The 18,487-nt window shown below is 47.2% G+C and overlaps 2 protein-coding genes across 8 annotated transcripts in view; one reads left to right on the top strand and one right to left on the bottom strand.

Annotated features, from left to right (window-relative positions):
- Positions 1-18,487, bottom strand: part of cand2 (cullin-associated and neddylation-dissociated 2 (putative)) — a 37,094-nt gene that overhangs the window by 1,933 nt on the left and 16,674 nt on the right. For 5 of the 6 annotated variants that reach the window (XM_086200354.1, XM_086200356.1, XM_086200352.1 and 2 more), the window contains 23 exons: positions 12,489-12,599; positions 11,616-11,759; positions 11,097-11,251; positions 10,688-10,811; positions 10,445-10,502; positions 10,147-10,345; positions 9,716-9,821; positions 9,468-9,607; positions 8,804-9,114; positions 8,515-8,656; positions 8,269-8,387; positions 7,733-7,882; positions 7,391-7,612; positions 7,087-7,293; positions 6,810-6,997; positions 6,313-6,478; positions 6,055-6,195; positions 4,936-5,075; positions 3,769-3,944; positions 3,111-3,206; positions 2,241-2,410; positions 1,940-2,104; positions 27-134 (listed from right to left, as the gene is read on the bottom strand). In XM_086200354.1, coding sequence (XP_086056480.1) covers positions 27-134; positions 1,940-2,104; positions 2,241-2,410; positions 3,111-3,206; positions 3,769-3,944; positions 4,936-5,075; positions 6,055-6,195; positions 6,313-6,478; positions 6,810-6,997; positions 7,087-7,293; positions 7,391-7,612; positions 7,733-7,882; positions 8,269-8,387; positions 8,515-8,656; positions 8,804-9,114; positions 9,468-9,607; positions 9,716-9,821; positions 10,147-10,345; positions 10,445-10,502; positions 10,688-10,811; positions 11,097-11,251; positions 11,616-11,759; positions 12,489-12,556 — 3,495 coding nt within the window. In that variant the 5' untranslated portion in view covers positions 12,557-12,599. Of the gene's footprint in view, positions 1-26; positions 135-1,939; positions 2,105-2,240; positions 2,411-3,110; positions 3,207-3,768; positions 3,945-4,935; positions 5,076-6,054; positions 6,196-6,312; positions 6,479-6,809; positions 6,998-7,086; positions 7,294-7,390; positions 7,613-7,732; positions 7,883-8,268; positions 8,388-8,514; positions 8,657-8,803; positions 9,115-9,467; positions 9,608-9,715; positions 9,822-10,146; positions 10,346-10,444; positions 10,503-10,687; positions 10,812-11,096; positions 11,252-11,615; positions 11,760-12,488; positions 12,600-13,096; positions 13,264-18,487 lie in introns of those variants that run through there. The other variant, XM_086200357.1, reaches the window with a different exon arrangement.
- Positions 13,123-18,039, top strand: sec13 (SEC13 homolog, nuclear pore and COPII coat complex component). Of its 2 annotated transcripts, XM_086200364.1 has the most exons (9): positions 13,123-13,278; positions 13,468-13,512; positions 14,444-14,559; positions 14,741-14,892; positions 15,016-15,149; positions 15,395-15,528; positions 16,039-16,159; positions 16,626-16,772; positions 16,873-18,038. In XM_086200364.1, exons 1-9 carry the CDS (start codon positions 13,276-13,278, stop codon positions 16,981-16,983), a joined length of 963 nt encoding a protein of 320 aa, XP_086056490.1. In that variant the 5' UTR covers positions 13,123-13,275; the 3' UTR covers positions 16,984-18,038. The 2 variants fall into 2 exon arrangements, with proteins under 2 accessions (XP_086056490.1, XP_086056491.1); XM_086200365.1 differs by lacking the exons at positions 13,123-13,278; positions 13,468-13,512 and adding an exon at positions 13,749-13,950 and having other exon boundaries at positions 16,873-18,039.

The following is an 18,487-nucleotide window of genomic DNA, read 5'->3' as shown; positions in this document are numbered from 1 at the left end:
CAGTGACTACGTGTGTGTTTTAGCACCTTGCTGGTACATGTAGCTTTAAGTGGCTCCACCAGTCTGTCCAACCTTTGTAGAACCGCAGCAGGACACAGAGACACCAGTCTGGCAAGCATCAGGAAGGTTAGCATCTACACACACACACACACACACACACACACACACACACACACACACACACACACACACACACACACACACACAGCAGAGGCAATAAAATGGATGAAACTCTTCCTCCAGTCTCTGTCTATAATAAGGTTTCAATAACCAGTTATGAGCTCAACAGGTTTCATGTAACTAACTGTGACTAATCAGAATAATGTGTTTCAGACTGGGAAGGCTCATGTGAATGACCACACAGCAACCCAGAGGTAATTTTGTAATAGGATGAGTGCTCATCTTGGCAGAAACATGAGGGAAAAAATACAACTGTCCTTTTAAAGGACCAGTATGAAGGATCAACCATAGGCCCCTCCCACCAGGGAAGCTGCTTAGTCAGGCAACAAATGTTAAAACACGGATAGAAGAGCAGAAAAACTTGTCCATTTTCACAAAATGAAACTCTCGCCACACTTGACTAGCGGGAGCAGCTTCACGGTGGTTGTGTTTCTATGAGAGGGACAGGGATGACATTTATTTGTAGTCCATCAGGAAGTGATCATATCAAGGACGAGGTGTTTTTGCAGTCCAAGAGGAAGTGATCATGTTAGGGATGAGATGCGTTTGTAGTCCAAGAGGAAGTGATCATGTCAGGGATGAGGTGTGTTTGTAGTCCAAGAGGAAGTGATCATATCAAGGACGAGGTGTGTTTGTAGTCCAACAGGAAGTGATCATGTTAGGAATGAGGTGTGTTTGTAGTCCAACAGGAAGTGATCATGTCAGGGATGAGGTGTGTTGGTAGTCCAACAGGAAGTGATCATGTCAGGGATGAGGTGTGTTTGTAGTCCAACAGGAAGTGATCATGTCAGGGATGAGGTGTGTTTGTAGTCCAACAGGAAGTGATCATATCAAGGACGAGGTGTTTTTGCAGTCCAAGAGGAAGTGATCATGTTAGGGATGAGATGCGTTTGTAGTCCAAGAGGAAGTGATCATGTCATGGATGAGGTGTGTTTGTAGTCCAACAGGAAGTGATCATATCAAGGACGAGGTGTTTTTGCAGTCCAAGAGGAAGTGATCATGTTAGGGATGAGATGCGTTTGTAGTCCAAGAGGAAGTGATCATGTCAGGGATGAGGTGTGTTTGTAGTCCAAGAGGAAGTGATCATATCAAGGACGAGGTGTGTTTGTAGTCCAACAGGAAGTGATCATGTTAGGGATGAGATGCGTTTGTAGTCCAAGAGGAAGTGATCATGTCAGGGATGAGATGCGTTTGTAGTCCAACAGGAAGTGATCATGTCAGGGATGAGGTGTGTTGGTAGTCCAACAGGAAGTGATCATGTCAGGGATGACATGCGTTTGTAGTCCAACAGGAAGTGGTCATGTAAGGGATGAGATGCATTTGTAGTTCAACAGGAAGTGATCATGTTAGGGATGAGATGCATTTGTAGTTCAACAGGAAGTGGTCATGTTAGGGATGACATGCGTTTGTAGTCCAACAGGAAGTGGTCATGTTAGGGATGACATGCGTTTGTAGTCCAACAGGAAGTGGTCATGTCACGGATGAAGCCAGGGATAAGGTAAAGTCTCCTTTAGACACTTGTTAGCAGCCCATGTTTTAAGACTCATGAATGCTTCAAAGATTTGTACTTTACGCCACAGAACCAAACCTGAAACGTCTGCTGTTAACGACAGGGCCGAGTCTCTGGACTCATTCCTGAGCCGCTGTATTTTTTGCTGTGATTTGTGGTGGTTTTTAAAAAATGAGATCTAGCATAACCGGGTTCTGTTTTCCACCCAGATTAGATGATAAATTTCATCCGTTTCCACCTGCCACCCACCCTGATATCGTAATGGTCTTTGAGCCCCTCCTCCACGTGATCCAGGAACTGCAGGACGTCCAGCCCGTCCAGGCAGCTGTCCAGCAGAGTGTACATACACTCAAACGCTGCTTTACGGACATCCAAACCATCATCTACAGTGTGTTTAAAAGGACCCATCTCCACCTGCAACACACACACACACACACACACACACACACACACACACACACACACAAACACACACACACACACACACAGAACTTTAGAACTGCTGTACAAACACTGCGACATCATCAGCTCCTCCAGTCAGTCGACCCACCTCTCTGATGAGGTCCTTCCTGATCTGGGTCTCCTTGTAGAGGTGAGGCAGCACAGTTGCTAGGAGACCACGGATCAGGGATGGCTTGTTATGGGCTGCCGAGTTGAACATCACCAAGGCAACACGGCGCACGTTGACGTCGTCATCCTGCAGAGTCTTCAAGAAGTCGCCTGCCACACAAAGATGACATCAGTCTAGCAGATGAGACCATTTGCATTTGACACCGGAGCCATCAAAGTGAAACCCTGAGCAGCGCATTTACATTTCAACTCAACTGAAGGCACAAGCTCATGTGTGAGCGCTGAACCAGAGGAGTGTTTGTGGATTACGTAGCGTGCCGCTTCAGCTTCGGTCTACACGTATGTGGCTGGCTCTTTCAGCATTCTGGAGTGACTACGAAATTATGCAGGAGAAAAAAAAAACATCTTTGTGAGCTCACTCCACTTCAAAGTTCCATAGTACCATTGCACGTGTACATGAGGTGTGTGCGTTGTATTTTGCTTTTGAAGTACTCACAAATGGGTGTTTTGATTCCATCCTACATTACTTCTTCATGTGCAGACAGAGCCAGTCACGCTCATTTAGCTTGAAGCTAATGTCAGCTTATCAAGTCTCAAGGTCATCACCTGGTGTAATCCATGTTGTTTCATCTCGTAATCTCCCAACACTCTCAGAGGCTAACGCTGCTGCGCTTGTTCACGCGAGCACCAAACGCGACTAGCTGGCACATTCACACTGGAGAGACTCCGCCTACTCTCGTCACGCCCAGGTTAAACAGCACGAACCACGACAGTCACCAACAAGACTTTAATGTACAGTTTGTATAGAATGAGACTGTGCAGGAGAGTGTGGTGTGCTTGCTTGACTTGCCTATGCAGTCTTTAAGCAGCGCGTCGAAAGGAGCTGGTTGGTCGACGATGGTGAACTTGACCGCCGTCACCACGGTGCAGCAAGCCAGAGGAGAACCTGCAGATGGAGTGTTAGATGAGTGTTTTTGTAAACAAGGGTTGTTGTTTTTTTAACCTGAAACTTGATTCACTGAGCCTTGATATTGCAAAGCACATAAGTTTTATGGTTTCTACTCCTTTTCAGTTTTTTAATTTTTCAAAAAGTTTCTTTTGGTTAAAAAGTAGCTTTGGAGTGACAGAAAACCCAGAGCCGGAGCTGAACTGGTAGCTACGTTGGTTGAAGTGTCATCTAAAGCTGCTAACGTCATGTGTTAGAAGAGATGGACCACAGTGTCGGGTGGACAAACAGATCAAACAAACCAAAGTCAACGAGCCTCATCAACTGGTACCACACCAGTAAAGTGAAAATACTCGTCGTGTGATGAAGCGACAGCGGGGATCTGACATACGAGTATGTAAGTACGGTCAGGCTCCAGGTCTCAGTCATAGTGGGACAAATATCTGGAAATCAAAGAACCAACTGCAGAAGCCTCTTGCATGACAGATGCAATGTCCAGTTCCTTCCATTACCATGACGATATCAAGATTAAAGACCAGACCCAGCCCCTCTGTCCTCATACCAGCTTTAAGTTGCTGTTTCAGTCGGGGTAACAGCAGCGTGGGGTTGACGAGGGTGAGTTTTCCCAGACATTCGGCCACCACGTTCCTGGTCCCCTCCTCCTGAGACTCGCAGTGCTGGAACAGCAGGGCCCACACAGACTCTACATGGGGGGACAGACTGGAGGCGGGACAAGCACTGGACAAAGACAGAAGGTACACCACGTATATCACACCCATGTAACTGGACCAACAACTACAACTGTGGTTGGCTAAAATTGGTTGTGATGTCACAAATCATGCTTGTAGACATTGAACTTAAAGTAATACTTCATCCAAAAAGTGTATTTTGGCTTCCACTATGATGTTTTTCCCTCATTCAACTCTTCTTTGTGACCCCAGAATATACAAAGAACCAGCCACGTACATTTAGCTTGAAGCTAAAGGAGACAGACGCTAACAACAGGTGCTTCCACTGATTAACACTCCTCTGTGGCTGAAGGTGTGTTAATCAGTGGAATCACGAAGGACAACCTGCATACACACGGCCCTCCATGGCACATGGTTCCCTACCCCTGAGCTAAACTGTCCAAAAACATCCATTTACAAACACTCCAGGTCATCTGGTGTAATCCAGGTTTTCTTAATCCAGACGTGTGATCAGCAATCCACTGACATTTTGATTGAAGATTAAGACAAATCAAGCACAACTCTTCTGATCTGGCGTTTGCTTCCATTAACACGAGCACTGCTGCTTCATTCAGCTGAACCACCTTGTCCACAACAAGTGCTTGTTTTTTTTCACCTCAGATCTCAATATCTACGGTGTTTGTGGATTACTGAGCATTAAACTGCTTTAAGAAGGCCTGGATTATCCCCAGTGATGACCTGGAGAGGTGGCAAAGTTTTTAAACAGGATGAAGCTTTTCCACGTTCTGAGGGAGGGAATCTCCTCTTCTACTGATTATTACTGGGTTGGGTTCTGATCTCAACCAGATAATCTCACATTCATAAACAACACCCATCTCAAACATCACGATCAGATGATGATTTAAAAAACAAACAAGACTTTAAAAAAAGGCAAGTTCTCTCACTGCCTTTTCGCTTTAAAGGCACTGAGGAGAGAGAGAGAGAGAGAGAGAGAGAGAGAGAGAGAGGGAAGAGATGCAGCCGGTGGAATGAAATCCCACCTGATGACTTCTTTGAGGGAGTGGAGAAGCAGGTACTGTCTCCGCGGCTGAGCCGAGATCTCCCTCAGCAGGAAGGGCAGGTAGTCGTCCAGGCTGCCGACGGCCATGCTGCCTAACGCGCAGGACACGGCCATCTTCACCTGAAAGCACAGCGGAGGAACTGTGTAAAATTCAGTGAACGCAAAGAACTGCAAGATCTGGTTTTATCAGAAATGTCCTGCTCCAGTTTGCTTAACTACGCTCCGACCAGAAATCTTGTATATCAGCGCTGGTTTTGCCCACAGACTTCCCGGGTTGTTTGGACGGTACCGCCCCTCGTTGGGACTGGGACAGATGGTAGGACAGCATGAATGTTACACAATGGTTCATTTAAGGTTTCTCAACATATGCTGCAAATTATCCCCAGTCACGTTTGATCTGTGCTACTCACAACCCAGGTCGCACTCCTAAACAACAGAAGGCTGCCCATCCACAGGCTGACAGACCACTGCAGTACTTGCAAATGGACTTCATCGAACTTAGTCCAGCGAAGGGAAAACGCCTGGCGATGGTGGACATGTGGTCTAAATGAGTTGAAGTTTTGCTGCCAAACATGCATCAAGTTCAACAGTAGCTACGGCGCTGTTGTCAGAAATCACTCCCAGGTGGGGAATTCCTGACCAACTGGATCTGACAGACGTAACGCACTGACTGAACTGTCCTCCTCTCTCTGTATCAACCTCAAGAGTCACTGAGCGCATCATCCAGGCGGTGGAGGAGCTGTGGAAGACAAAACGATACCCTCAAAACTAAACTACTCCCATGGACAAAAGCGTGACCTCTCGTGTTACCATACATGCGCATCTGTACACGTGGACAACACAACTTGAGTCCATTTGAGATTTTGTCTGCTCGACCCCAAGCTCTGGGGTCTGACCCCCACCAGAACCTCTTCCTCTGACACCACTGTGTGAAGACCAAATGATCCAATACTTTAAGGAGTTATCTTATACTCTCTCTTAAAGTTTCTGCTCAGGTGAAAGCCGTCCCACCACATCCTGCCGACACACCTCTCCACGACATCACACCTGGATCACGGTGAAGGATCGCAGAAGAAAACGCTGGAATGGACCATCTCACCTCCTCACTAGTGGAGGAGAAGGCATCCAAGACGACTCCCTGCACCTCTTTACTCCTTCCCAGAGAGCCGCTCCGCCCGACCTCCCCCAGACACAACAACGCCAGGACTCGAGCCGACTCGGGGGTGCTGGGATTCTTCACCTGGAGACATGGGAGGCAGCAGATGTAGCAGAACCAAGCCAGAACTCAGAAGTTTAAACACACACACACACACACACACACACACACACACACACACACACACACACACACACACACCTCTTGAATGAGGCTGGCGACGGTGGATGGGATCTCTTTGGGACAGGCGGCCGACAGCGCAGCCACACAGCGTGCTACGGAGCGGTACGACTGCCGGTGGATGACGGCGCCGTCTGCTGACGAGGCAGAGCTAGAGAACGGATCTGTGAGAGACTTCAGCAACTGACTGGAGAGGAGAGGACAGAGAGGGAGGAGTCCAAATAATCCACGATTGGTTTATAAGTTTCAGATAAAAATTGAGGACACCTTTATAAGAGTGTTTCCTGGGCAAAGGCAGGTTATCTTGGATGCCAAACTTGAAAGAAATGTTTTCTTCATTATCATAAGACTGTCACGTGGCGCCACTTCGGGCTGTTGTATTGTCTCATCAAATGTTCCCTCTCTCATTTGATGAGACAAATGCTTCTCAAAAGAACAGGTGAGATGCTGAATTTGGATTTCTACTGCAAGTCTTCAGCTTTCCACAACAAGAAGCTTGCCATCACAGACCATCGTACCTGTAACCCAGATTACTGGTTTTTGATGACACCAGTGCCTGGAGGAAGTCCAGTATGGCAGCCAGAGCGCCGCCTTGCAGCAGCGGGGAATGGACGAGCCTGAGGACTCTCTGCAGCACACAGGAGCTGATCTTGGCCAGAGCGGAGGGGCAGGCCTGGGTCACACAGGTCAGCAGGGCGACGGACACCTAAACACAGCCAGCTACCTTCACTACCAGTCCAGGACTTGGACCAGGACTTGAACCAGGACCCTCTTATTATCCAAGGAGCTTCCTACCTGTGATACGTGCATGTCGGTCTCATCCACCAGAGCAGGGAGTTCGCTCAGCACTGGCTCCAGAGCTGCCGGTTTGAAGCTGGTGGCGTGATGTGTAACCAGGGTGGTCAGACACGCCAGCGTGCCAAGCTTCAGAGCCCGCTGGTTCTTCCTCAGGAAGGACGCCAGCACAGACAGAGTTTCAGGAAGAATGGACGACAAGTCAATCTGGACAGTGGGGAAGAAAGAAATCATGGTTTTATATTTCATGGCTTCAACACGTCAAACAAACAGGATGTGCGGGGAGTGTAAACAATGACGGAACCTTCAACTGGGACGCAGAGACCAGGGTGATGGTCCTCACTGCTGTCAGTCTCGTAATCTCATTCTTGAGCCTCTCCAGAAAGACCAGCAGCACACCCTTCAGCTCTGGACCCAGGTGGTCACCAAGGTGACACACCATGTGACCCATGCAGGAAATGGCCCTCTCTTTCACTTCCTGGTCAATGTCTGTTGCTTTCAACCTCTTCATAGTGGCAGAAAACACCTTGAAGAAAAATTTCTTATGTTTATATTTTTACACTTAATCAGCATTTCTAGTAGACAACAATATTTCAGTGTTCCCAGATCTCATGACAAGACCCCGCCCACAACCCTCCCACGATACATCACGGATGAACGGCTTGGGATCAAAGGGTCCTGCCATCTGCTCCAGCGGCCTCATCACTCTGACCAGCTGCTGGGTGACCAGCAGAGCCTCCGAGGTGATCTTGTAGAACGAGTCTTCGATACACACCACCACCGGAGGCAGCAGCGCCTGCAGGGACAACAACATCGTGGAGAGGAAATGCTGCAGTACACAAACAAACGTTTGCTCAGGACCTGAAGAGCGACTGCTGCTACTGATCATAAGGGAGGAGGATTCCTGCTGGACACCAGCATCCTGGACCTGAGCTAGCAGATGCTAACACTTCCCACCCACTACCAGCCATTGGGCTAAGCTAACTAGCATCCTGGACCTGAGCTAGCAGATGCTAACACTTCCCACCCACTACCAGCCATTGGGCTAAGCTAGCTAGCTTAGGGTCTCAGCTCCCTAGAGGAGGGTCTCTGTCTTCCTGCCTGGCTCTGGAAATGAAGAGACTTTCCTTGAAATATACTTTAAACATAAACAGAGCAAAGCATTAAAGCAGTTTGGCTGACCTGCATGTGGGGCTGAAAGGCTTGAGGAGGGTGAGAGAGGAGGAGAACGTGGAGGAAGGAGAGAGCGTCAATCCTCATGGTGGAGGAGGTGGACTTGTCTGTCAGGGAGAAGATGATTCCTGCAGGTGGGAGGGAGAAGGACAGGGTACTGAGGTACTGAGGGAGCTGGTGGAAAAGAGGATAAAGGCAGGAGGATTCGTGTGTGTGTGTGTGTGTGTGTGCGCGTCTGTGTCTGTGTGTGTGTACCAGGTATCAGAGCAGGTACATGCTGCTCCAAGGCTCCGGGGACAGCATGAGCCAGTTCAGTGAGGAGACAGAAGCATCCCTGCCGGGATTTAAGGCTCTTCTCCTTCAGCTGTCTGTGGAGAGCCTTCACTATCACCGCCACCTGCACGCACGCACGCACGCACGCACGCACACACACACACACACACAGATATATAGTCCAGCCCACTAGGATTTAGCAATGATCTGAACAGATTTTGTGGGTTAAAGGTCAGGTAGACGCGCTACTTTCACTTTTGTCTTCTTCTACCTGTTTCTTCAGCATGCTGACAGCTGGCTCCTCCTCCAAGCTCACACCCATGTCTGAGCTCGCTACTATGGGGCCACGGTGACTCGATCCCACTCGTGTTTGTTTCAGCAGTGTTGAAAAAGCCGCAAAGACATCTGCTCGCACGTTCTCCTCACGCTCCTTGAATCTGGCGAGGAGAGCGGGACAGATGGAGGAGTAGAAGGAGAGGAGGAGGTCCCGGCGGGTGCTGATCAACGCTTCCAAGCACTTGATGGAGGAGCGACGCACTTTCCAGCTCATGTCATCATCATCACTGTACTCGTCATCTGACACTGACACAAAGTAGTCATTACTTCATATTGTGGCAGTGAGCACCTTAAATGACTGAAATAAGAGCTGATCGCCTTTTCTTTCTGTTCTACAGAATAAAACACATCATTGAATAACACACGGGTGTGTTTCAGCATTTATCCTAATAACAGCAAATGTTAAAATGTAAATGAGACTACAAACATCATCACGCTGAAAACAGAAGCATTGAAGCTCGCTGGGGTGAAGTCAGGTGTCCGTAGTTGCCTCACAGCCTAACGTTAGCCTAACGTTAGCCTAACGTTAGCTTCATGAAAATGTAACATTGTAATAAATAGTTATCAGACAAAAAAGAACAATAGTAGCTGTAACACACCTTCATCAAGCCCGTCGTCAATGTCCATGCTCTCTTCTTCCTCCTCCTCCTCCTCATAATTGTAGTTAGGGTCAAAGGTCATAAACTTTAGACACAGATGAGTTACCGTGGCAACATGGGGTGACATCTCCTTTGGGCACCTGTCAAACAAAAGATGTGTAAATAATAGTGAAGAGGGAAAAGCGTGTGTGTGTGTGTGTGTGTGTGTGTGTGTGTGTGTGTGTGTGTGTGTGTGTGTGCGTGTGTACCTGCGTATAAAGGCTTCAAAGGCCTGGAAACAATACTCCCTCAGCTCATCATCCTCGACACCGGTGAATTTAACAACTGTGGGGATCAGCTTCTCTAAATGTTCGCCTACACAACACAAACAGAACGCCCTCATTTGTCGTGGACCCTCTGAGCTCATGTCTCTTTTATTCGTACTCATAATCTTCTACACTGAAACAGTTTGTCAAAATCAAATTAGAAAATATATCACATTAAAATTATTTATTTTACGAACCAACACCCGTCCTGATCATAAACATCAGATATTCATCAGAGTTTCAGAGATTTCACCCTCAACCCAGCAACAATTACATTCAAATAAAAATGAATAAGTAGAAATGTAGTTGATAAACTGTGTTTTAGCTCCTGGTTGACTAGAAGAATGAAGTAAATAAACAGGAACTGATCTCACCGACTCGGTGGCCACCTTGACGGCTAATTGTTGCTAAGCACTGGATATATGTCCTCGCCATCGAAGTGGGCGGACTCTTGGCCAACTCTGTCAACAGGTGTTCTGTCAGCTGAGAGAAGAGGGCGGGGCTACAGCAGGGCACCAGGTGTCCAAGAGCCAAGATGGCACGTTTCCTGACAGCCATTCTGGAGCTGGTTAACTGTCGGAACACGTGAGCGGAGGAAAATCTCTTTGTGAAAAGCAAAATTCATCTCTTGGGTGAATTATGGCTTTGATAAAGTTAGAGATGGACTCTAACCTGAGGCAGCAGGCTGGACAGCAGCGAGCAGTGAAAACTGACCAGAGCGCCGCTCAGTCTGCAGGAGACACACAAACATCTGGTTCCTTCATGTCAAAGGGATTTTTGAACGAGTTCAAAGCCTGAAATCCGGTCGGAGCTTGAATGAGATGTTTAAATTGTTGTCAACGTGCATTAATCATGTCCAGTCACCATCAAGACATTTTGGATCAACGTGTGTGACCCGCTTCATTGCGTCAGTACCTTCCCAGCATGTCCGACAGGATGTCCAGGGCCTCTAACTGAACTGACACGTCTTCCTGTTTTCCCATCGCGCCAATCAGCTGAGAGGTGATCTTCTTACACACACTAATGGTCAGCGGCAAATCTAGAAACCCACATGAGATAACACACTAATCTGTGACACTGGTCGCTGAAGCTGGCCGCCATGGCGACCACCACAACGACAGCACTACAGAATTTGTGACTGGACAAGTAGTGGGAGAAGGGGGTGACCAGAATCATGCCCCAAAACAAAATCCATCTAGAAAACCAGGACTTTGAATTGTTTTCCTTGTTATTTTGTATTTCTGTTTCACATGGGCATCAAAGTCTACTGCTGGTGTTCCAGTTCTTTGCAGTTAAATCACAGCAAGTTTTAAGTTCGTCTCACCAGTTGAGGACAGCGGCAGCTCCGTGATGACTGTCTTCAGGCCCATGCTGGAAATGTCCCTCAGCTGCTCCTTGTCAGACATCATGTTGGAGCACAGCGTGTCCACCATCGTCTCCACCTGAGCTTCCTTCACCTTGCTTACCAGAGGGGCCAGGCTGAGAGTCACAGCAGACATCAGTCATTTTCTACTTCACCTCACACCCCCCCGGGCACCAAGCACTCACAAGCAGGGGTCTTAGCCTCAAGCTAAACAAACATGGCTGGCTCTTTTGGCATTCTGGACCCTCGAAGCAGTCGTACAGGAGGGAAAAAAACCACCTCTCAGAGCTAAAGACACACATTAGTGAGTACTTAGGAGGCAAAGACGACCATTAATCCCAGAGAGGAGATCAGCTCCAGTCAACGTTCAACACTCTAGAGTGTCTAAACTTGTTCAGCAGCAGTTTTGATCTGGATCCCATCTGAGTCTCAATCTTAGTCTGGCTGAAACCTGAGGGGTGTACGAGTTTGCAGGTTTACCATTTCACTGCCAGGTTCTGCACCTCTCCATTCTTGTCCTCAAGCAGTTTGAGCAGCATGGTCACCACCTTCCTCTCGCTGCCTTCGTCCAGTTTGATACTGTCCTTCTGCAGCTCCAGCATCAGGTCGTTGGTGGCCATGAACCTGGAGAACCAGGAGAAGATGATTATCTACCAGGTCTGGTTTACTGAGAGAAGTGAGTGTGGGATGGAGCCAACAAAACAAGACAGAAGTTAGCCTTAACAACGAAACCTGTCCAGTGCTGAATCACAAGTATGAGGGAAGACAAGGAGCCAACACAGAACATCAACTTTGAAGATAATCTATTTGGGGGTTTTATGCTCTAAAAGAACAAGGCCACACGGCTGTCAGCAGTGGTGGATTCTCTCACAGCTATGAAATTAAGTCATAATCTTGAGAAAATTTGTCAAGTAAAAGTCAAAAATGATGATGAAAAACAAAATTATTTGATTAAAGAATCATTACTATGTGATAAATGAGGCATCTGCCTCACAGCTCATAATATTGACTTTTTAGCTCAAACTTCTCATTTCATAGCTTCTAATTGTGACTTTTAACCTCTTAATTACTTCAGCGGTTGCAATTCTGAGTTGATGACACTGAGACTTCAGCTTTTAGGGAAGGTATGACATTTGAATTTACTCATATCACTTTGTAACATGGTTGCGGCCTGGTGTAAACACGTGTGTCGAGTGTTGATAAGTCACCCACACACACACATGCACAAGGGTTATGTCAGGAAACACAATAACAGAGACAGTCCACTTTCTGTGAGTGTCCTCGTGTCTCCTGTGACGTGCAGTGACGTAGGTGTCAACAAGTGTCATCACCAGCTGTTCGCTTCTGTCTTACCTAAAATCTTTGTCGGTTGAGGTCATTTTCTCCAGCAGGTTGGAGATGTGGTAGGACACGTTGGACATCTTGGTTCTTTGACAGGCGTCAGCAACGCTGTGGAAGTTGATTCTGGGACAAACAAAGACGGAGCTGAGCGACAGATTTAACCCAGCAACATGGCGAGACTCGGGGGGGACAAGAGCTGACCGGTGGGGAACCTGACACTCAGTGCTCTCAGATTAAAAATAGATGTGTGGGGAAACAGTTTCAGGTTCATGGCGCCACCGTGTGGACTGCAGTTCAATGACAAGACTACGATCAGAAATGATGAATTATAAAAATATATAAATAATACATAAGTCACTTATTATAAGATATTAAATATAACATGGAATAGAAGTCATTAAAATTCGAACTTTCTTCCTTGCCTTTTTGCACATGTAAATGCATTTTTAATAACTTATTAATGCTTTCATTTTGTTCAGTTGTATCAAAAACACTTTAGTTTGTTGTCATTCACACATATTGATAGTAAACCAATCAATCAACCATTCAATCAAAGTCGGTCCATTTACATATTTTTAGTCATTGTTTATGTGACATTTTCTTTTCCGTCTTTTTATTACTTTCTGTGTGGAACCTTCCGCTGCACGCGTTGTTTCCGCCGGTGCAGACTGAGGGAAGATCCTGCCAGCGGAAGTGTCCTCTGTGCTTGTTGCCACGTCGGAATAGTTGTCGGATTTGGCGATTGTGTTAACAGAAGATATCAGATTTGTCTCCGGTGGGTTGTGGACGAACTCCAGTCATGGTGAGTTGAGTTACAGTTTATAACCGTTAAAATTGTACACGAAGTGTTGACGCAGTCCACCGTCGCTAACGTGCCCGGTAGCTCGTTAGGCTAGCTGACCGGCTAGCCTAACGAGCTACCGTAGCAGCCTAAGTTTTTAGTCCTTGCTTTTGTGTGTCATCGTAGTGAAAGTGTGCTTGTGAATTTCAGGTGTCGGTTATCAACACAGTGGACACGTCTCACGAGGACATGATCGTAAGTTGCAGTTATTTCTATTCATGTCCAGTCAGTCGCGATGAAGCTAACGTTAGCAGTAACGCCTGTCAGCTTGCTGTCCTGTGCTAAAAGGATAACTTGTTGATGACCGCGCAGCTCTGAGGTCACATGGTGCCCGTTTCAAAATTGTTGTGTCTCGAGGGATTCCAGTTCCAGAAGGTTGATCTGACAAAACGTCTTCTGTTACTAAAGAAATGACATAGAATGTGGTGAACATGTAATGGATGTGCTTTAGTCTTTCAAATATCAGCCTCAAGGAATGAAATCAAGCCACTGTAGGTCAGAAGCAACCTTCCAGTCTCAAGTCATTAGTAAAATCACTTTACTGCTACTAAAAATCGGCATTTACAGGTTTTATTATCCCTTTTGTGTGATATCTCAGCTGGTCAGGAGGACTGGATTAAGGGCATAGAGCAGGTAAAATAAGAACTTGTCAGGACTCTGAAATTATTTAAACGGCAGTCTTACTTCAAGCTATCAAGGACATTAGATGTTACACACAAACAATGGGGACAATACCATAGTACTACCTATGTTATGTAAATATTTATACCATTTTGCTGGCACCTGCTAACACTTCTTTGTCTGTACTTGTGATTATTCAGGATTCCTTCATTGTCATTGTCTCCCCTCACACTTAACACCCAGCATTAACAGCGAACGTTAGATTTTAAGATGTGCAGCGACAATTCAGTTACAACCTTCATAAGAATTTCACAAAGAAATACCTTTGCTAGTACTGCTGACACAGACGTGTACAGTTACACGTTACCACTGTCGAGCCAGTGAAAAGCAGCTGAGGAGGTTAATAAACAGGTTTAACCGTACTTTTATGACTTTGACCGTGATAACGCAGTGCTTTGTGGGAACTGGAGTTTCAGGCCTGGATGTTTTGGCTCATATGTTTCAGCATGATGCCCAGATGGACTACTACGGCACGCGGCTGGCTACCTGTTCCTCTGACCGAACTGTGAAGATCTTCGATGTCCGAAATGGAGGACAGATCCTGGTTGCTGACCTCAGAGGGTGAGATCTCGTTAGCCCCACCAGCAGAGTCAGGAGTTGATGGAATAAGCCGACTGTTTTGGAAATGCACTTCCTGTTAGATAGGGAGAGTCACGTCTGTCCTCTCAGGTGCTTTCAGAGCTCCTGACTCTCCCTCAGACCTCTGGGATGTTGCTCTAAAACAGCCTTTGTGTCTGTGCAGTCACGAGGGACCCGTGTGGCAGGTGGCGTGGGCTCATCCCATGTTTGGCAACATCCTGGCGTCCTGTTCCTACGACCGTAAAGTCATCATCTGGAAGGAGGAGAACGGAGCGTGGGACAAGATGTATGAATACACCGGACACGAGTCATCAGGTGTGTCGTCAACTCGTTGTAACAGTTGGAGTTGGAGTGTGTTCCACTGAGATTCCTGACGTTATCAGCAAGCCATCAAAGGAGTGTCTGTGTTGGTCTAAACTTGCCCTCCTGTGCTCCCAGTGAACTCAGTCTGCTGGGGTCCCTATGACTTTGGTCTGATCCTGGCCTGTGGCAGCTCAGACGGCGCCATCTCCCTCCTCACCTTCACAGGCGATCAGCAGTGGGATGTCAAGAAGATCAGCAACGCTCACACCGTGAGTCCCGGCAGCTGCTTTCCTTTCCATGTGGTAGTCATTGACAACAGGCTGTCCTTAAAAACGTCATTCAGACGCCATCGGCACTCATGCAGCCTGGATGCTCTATGAAAGTAGCCGCCAGTTTCAGCCCCAAATCCAGTGTGTTTGACATGAATTCTGTGTTTCTAAACTGGAACTCTAGACGACTCGGCTGTTCCCTCTCTCGTCCTCTGTATTCACTCACTTGTCCTCCTCCCATACAGATCGGCTGTAATGCGGTGAGTTGGGCTCCTGCTGTGGTTCCAGGCAGCCTGATCGACCAGCCATCAGGACAGAAGCCAAACTACGTCAAGCGATTTGTCTCCGGAGGCTGCGACAACTTGGTCAAACTCTGGAAGTACGTTCTTCTTCTGTGATTTCTTGTGAGCAGATGAAACATTGAGGCAAATATCAGAGGCACTGACTCAGCTCCTTCAGTCAGACCTGCTGTTCATAAAAGCCTGAAGGTCAAAACATCAGTTACTTTCTCTTCGCCCTTATGTGCTTGATCTGGGGACTGTGAGTGAGTCAAAGTTGACTGGTCCTGATTTGGTGAACGCTACTCATCACATTTTGGATTAAGGCCGCCACCAGAGACTGGTTTGAATCATCAGACTAAGATTCTTCCTATTGAAAATCTCAGACTTTCTTTTGGCTGCGGAATAATTGGTTCCTTTAGAACAGGAGTCTGCAGTAACTTGTTCTCCTCTGGAGGGGAGGAGAGGAAAACCATTTGCTGACCTGATGTGAAGCTGCCACTTGCAGCAGCAGCTCATATCTCACTCACACCTTCCAGTAGTTCCAGTTCAGTATAATCCTGAGGGAGCCGATGGCTTGGAGTTCACCCAGTGTCTCCTTCCGCCTCCAGAGAGGAAGACGGCCAGTGGAAAGAGGACCAGAAGCTGGAGGCTCACAGTGATTGGGTGAGAGATGTCGGCTGGGCCCCGTCCATCGGCCTTCCCACCAGCACCATCGCCAGCTGCTCCCAGGTCAGATTTAACCTGTCTGAACAGATGATGAATGTCGCGTTCAGGGCCGCTGGCGCCTGTAGACCAGAACCACTGTGTGTTGGCAGTATGCGCAATTGTTGTCAACGTCATGATCACTGCAACGCCTCAACAGGTTCCCTCAGATTTGACAGAAATGTTCATGAAACAACATCTCAGGAAGGCCTGAGGACATTTATTCAAATATATTTAAGTGGGAGTTCAGGAGACCAGCAACCACGATGCAGCATTTCTACTTCCATCTTCTGCTGGAAACTTTTAACCATGTTAATACAAACTTCTTTCAATTTAAGATATTTAAATTCCTGACAGAAAAGCTTAGTTGTTCAAGTCTTAGTGCTCTTGGGTGAAAGTTACTTGCCAGTAGGGGGAGCCAGATCCAGGGTTTCACAGCACCATTATGTTGGTTTCTGTATGGTAACAGATTCTCTTCTTCACCATCTTCCAGGACGGACGTGTGTTTATCTGGACATGCGACGACCCTGCTGGCAACACCTGGACGGCCAAGCTGCTCCACAAGTTCAACGACGTGGTTTGGCACGTCAGCTGGTCCATAACTGGAAACATCCTGGCCGTCTCTGGAGGAGACAACAAGGTGCCACTGAGATTTAGAAGGACTCGCTCCAAGTCCGTTCCAAGATAAGAGTCAGAATGACAAGTCGTGTTTTCTGTCTCCCTGTCTGATGCATCTGCAGGTGACTCTGTGGAAGGAGTCGATGGACGGTCAGTGGGCGTGTATCAGTGATGTCAGCAAGGGCCAGGGAGCCGTCTCCAGCATCACAGACACACAGCAGGCCGAGCAGTGACGCTTCAGTGAGGCGTTGATAGGACGTCCAAAGGAGCTCTGCTGGGCGCCTGCTCAGAACCACAGTTGGCTTGAATTTAATCACCAGAGGACAAATACTTGCTCTCCACTCAATGCTCCCATTACTTTCACCATTTGATGACATTTGACAATGTGACTGATAAGAGCGCTGCAGGGATGCCATATTTTTGTAGTTGGCATCTCCATGAGTTCCCTCCTCCAAGAGCTAACCAGTCAAGAGAATTCTGGATTGCTGCCTAAAATCAGCTCTGTGGTGAACATGAGACTTAATAACCCTTACACCACTTTGATGATGCTGGAACAGTAGCCTATGAAGGAACTACACCATGGTCACATGACTTCAAGGTTGCCACCACTGAGCTTCAGGCCTCTTCTGTTTTCCTCCGGTGACGTTCGGAGTCCTGTTTGGCCGTGTTTGTTTGACGTGTTTTACTCAACGTCTTCATGTCAACCTCAGACCTGATTTCAGGCATTTAACAGAAAATCTTGCAGGTTTTAGGACTTGTTCCTCTGCCCCTCTATTACTTCACCTCATCTATCAGTTCCACTCCACTGTGTCCTCTTCCCCCAGTTTCCCTCTTTATTGATTACCAGAAGCCCTCCCGTGATGCTCTTCTCCTTAAACATTCCACCAGAAACCAAGCCCACTGGGACGATCCCTGCGTCCTCGGCAGCAGCAGCTCGTCAGATCCTCCTCCTGGCTGGTTCATCCAAAATGCCACTAAATTGTTTATTGCATCAAAACTAACAGGCTTCGCCAACAACGATGGAAACAAAGTCTTGCGTTTTCACAGGAGACGCGTCGGCAAAAGTGACTCATCACCTGTGAAAACCCAACAGGCTCGTGAACACGTGATGATGCGTGATGGATGAGTTTGCGCTCTTCGCCACCGTGATCAAGTTCAGCTGATGTCCGTCAGTTAAGAACCAGCCTGAGTCTGCCGGCGCTGCTTCAGCAGCCACTAGTGATTTGATGTGTTGGCTGCAAAACCATCATCAGAATGTTTTGCTGTGTTTTCTTACTTGATGTAATTAAATAACTAATATTAAAACATTGTTCTGTGTCCATTTTGTAACATTTTGCCCTGCAGTCACTGGACTGGCCTTTGTTGTGGTAGATGAGCTACTAGGAAGCAGGATGAGTGCAGTAACTTCTGGGTCAAACTACAGTTTTCTGTACTAGAGCCAGAAACCCAACAGTTCTCCACAAACCATGATGTGTCCCTGAACCTGTGTCCCTGAACCGGCACTTCACCAGAGCAGCAACAGACAACTGTTAACTAAGTGCAATTCTTATTCAGAAGAACTTAAGCTGCTTGTGATAAGAGTTAATTACTATGGAATAAGGCCTCTGAAGGAACAACAGATGTATAACCCAAATAAGGCAATATCCTGCTGTTTCCAGTAAATTAGCCAGTTAACAACTAACCCTCATGTTGCTAGCAGACTTCAATAATATCAACTTGAGCTGAGCATCTACGGGC

This window comes from Aulostomus chinensis, chromosome 3, assembly GCF_037954235.1.
Source record: "Aulostomus chinensis isolate RoL2024-O1b breed Wild chromosome 3, RoL_Achi_v1.0, whole genome shotgun sequence".
Lineage (NCBI taxonomy): Eukaryota > Metazoa > Chordata > Actinopteri > Syngnathiformes > Aulostomidae > Aulostomus > Aulostomus chinensis.
Note: the sequence above shows the minus strand (reverse complement) of the source record. Positions and strands in the feature narration are given on the sequence as shown.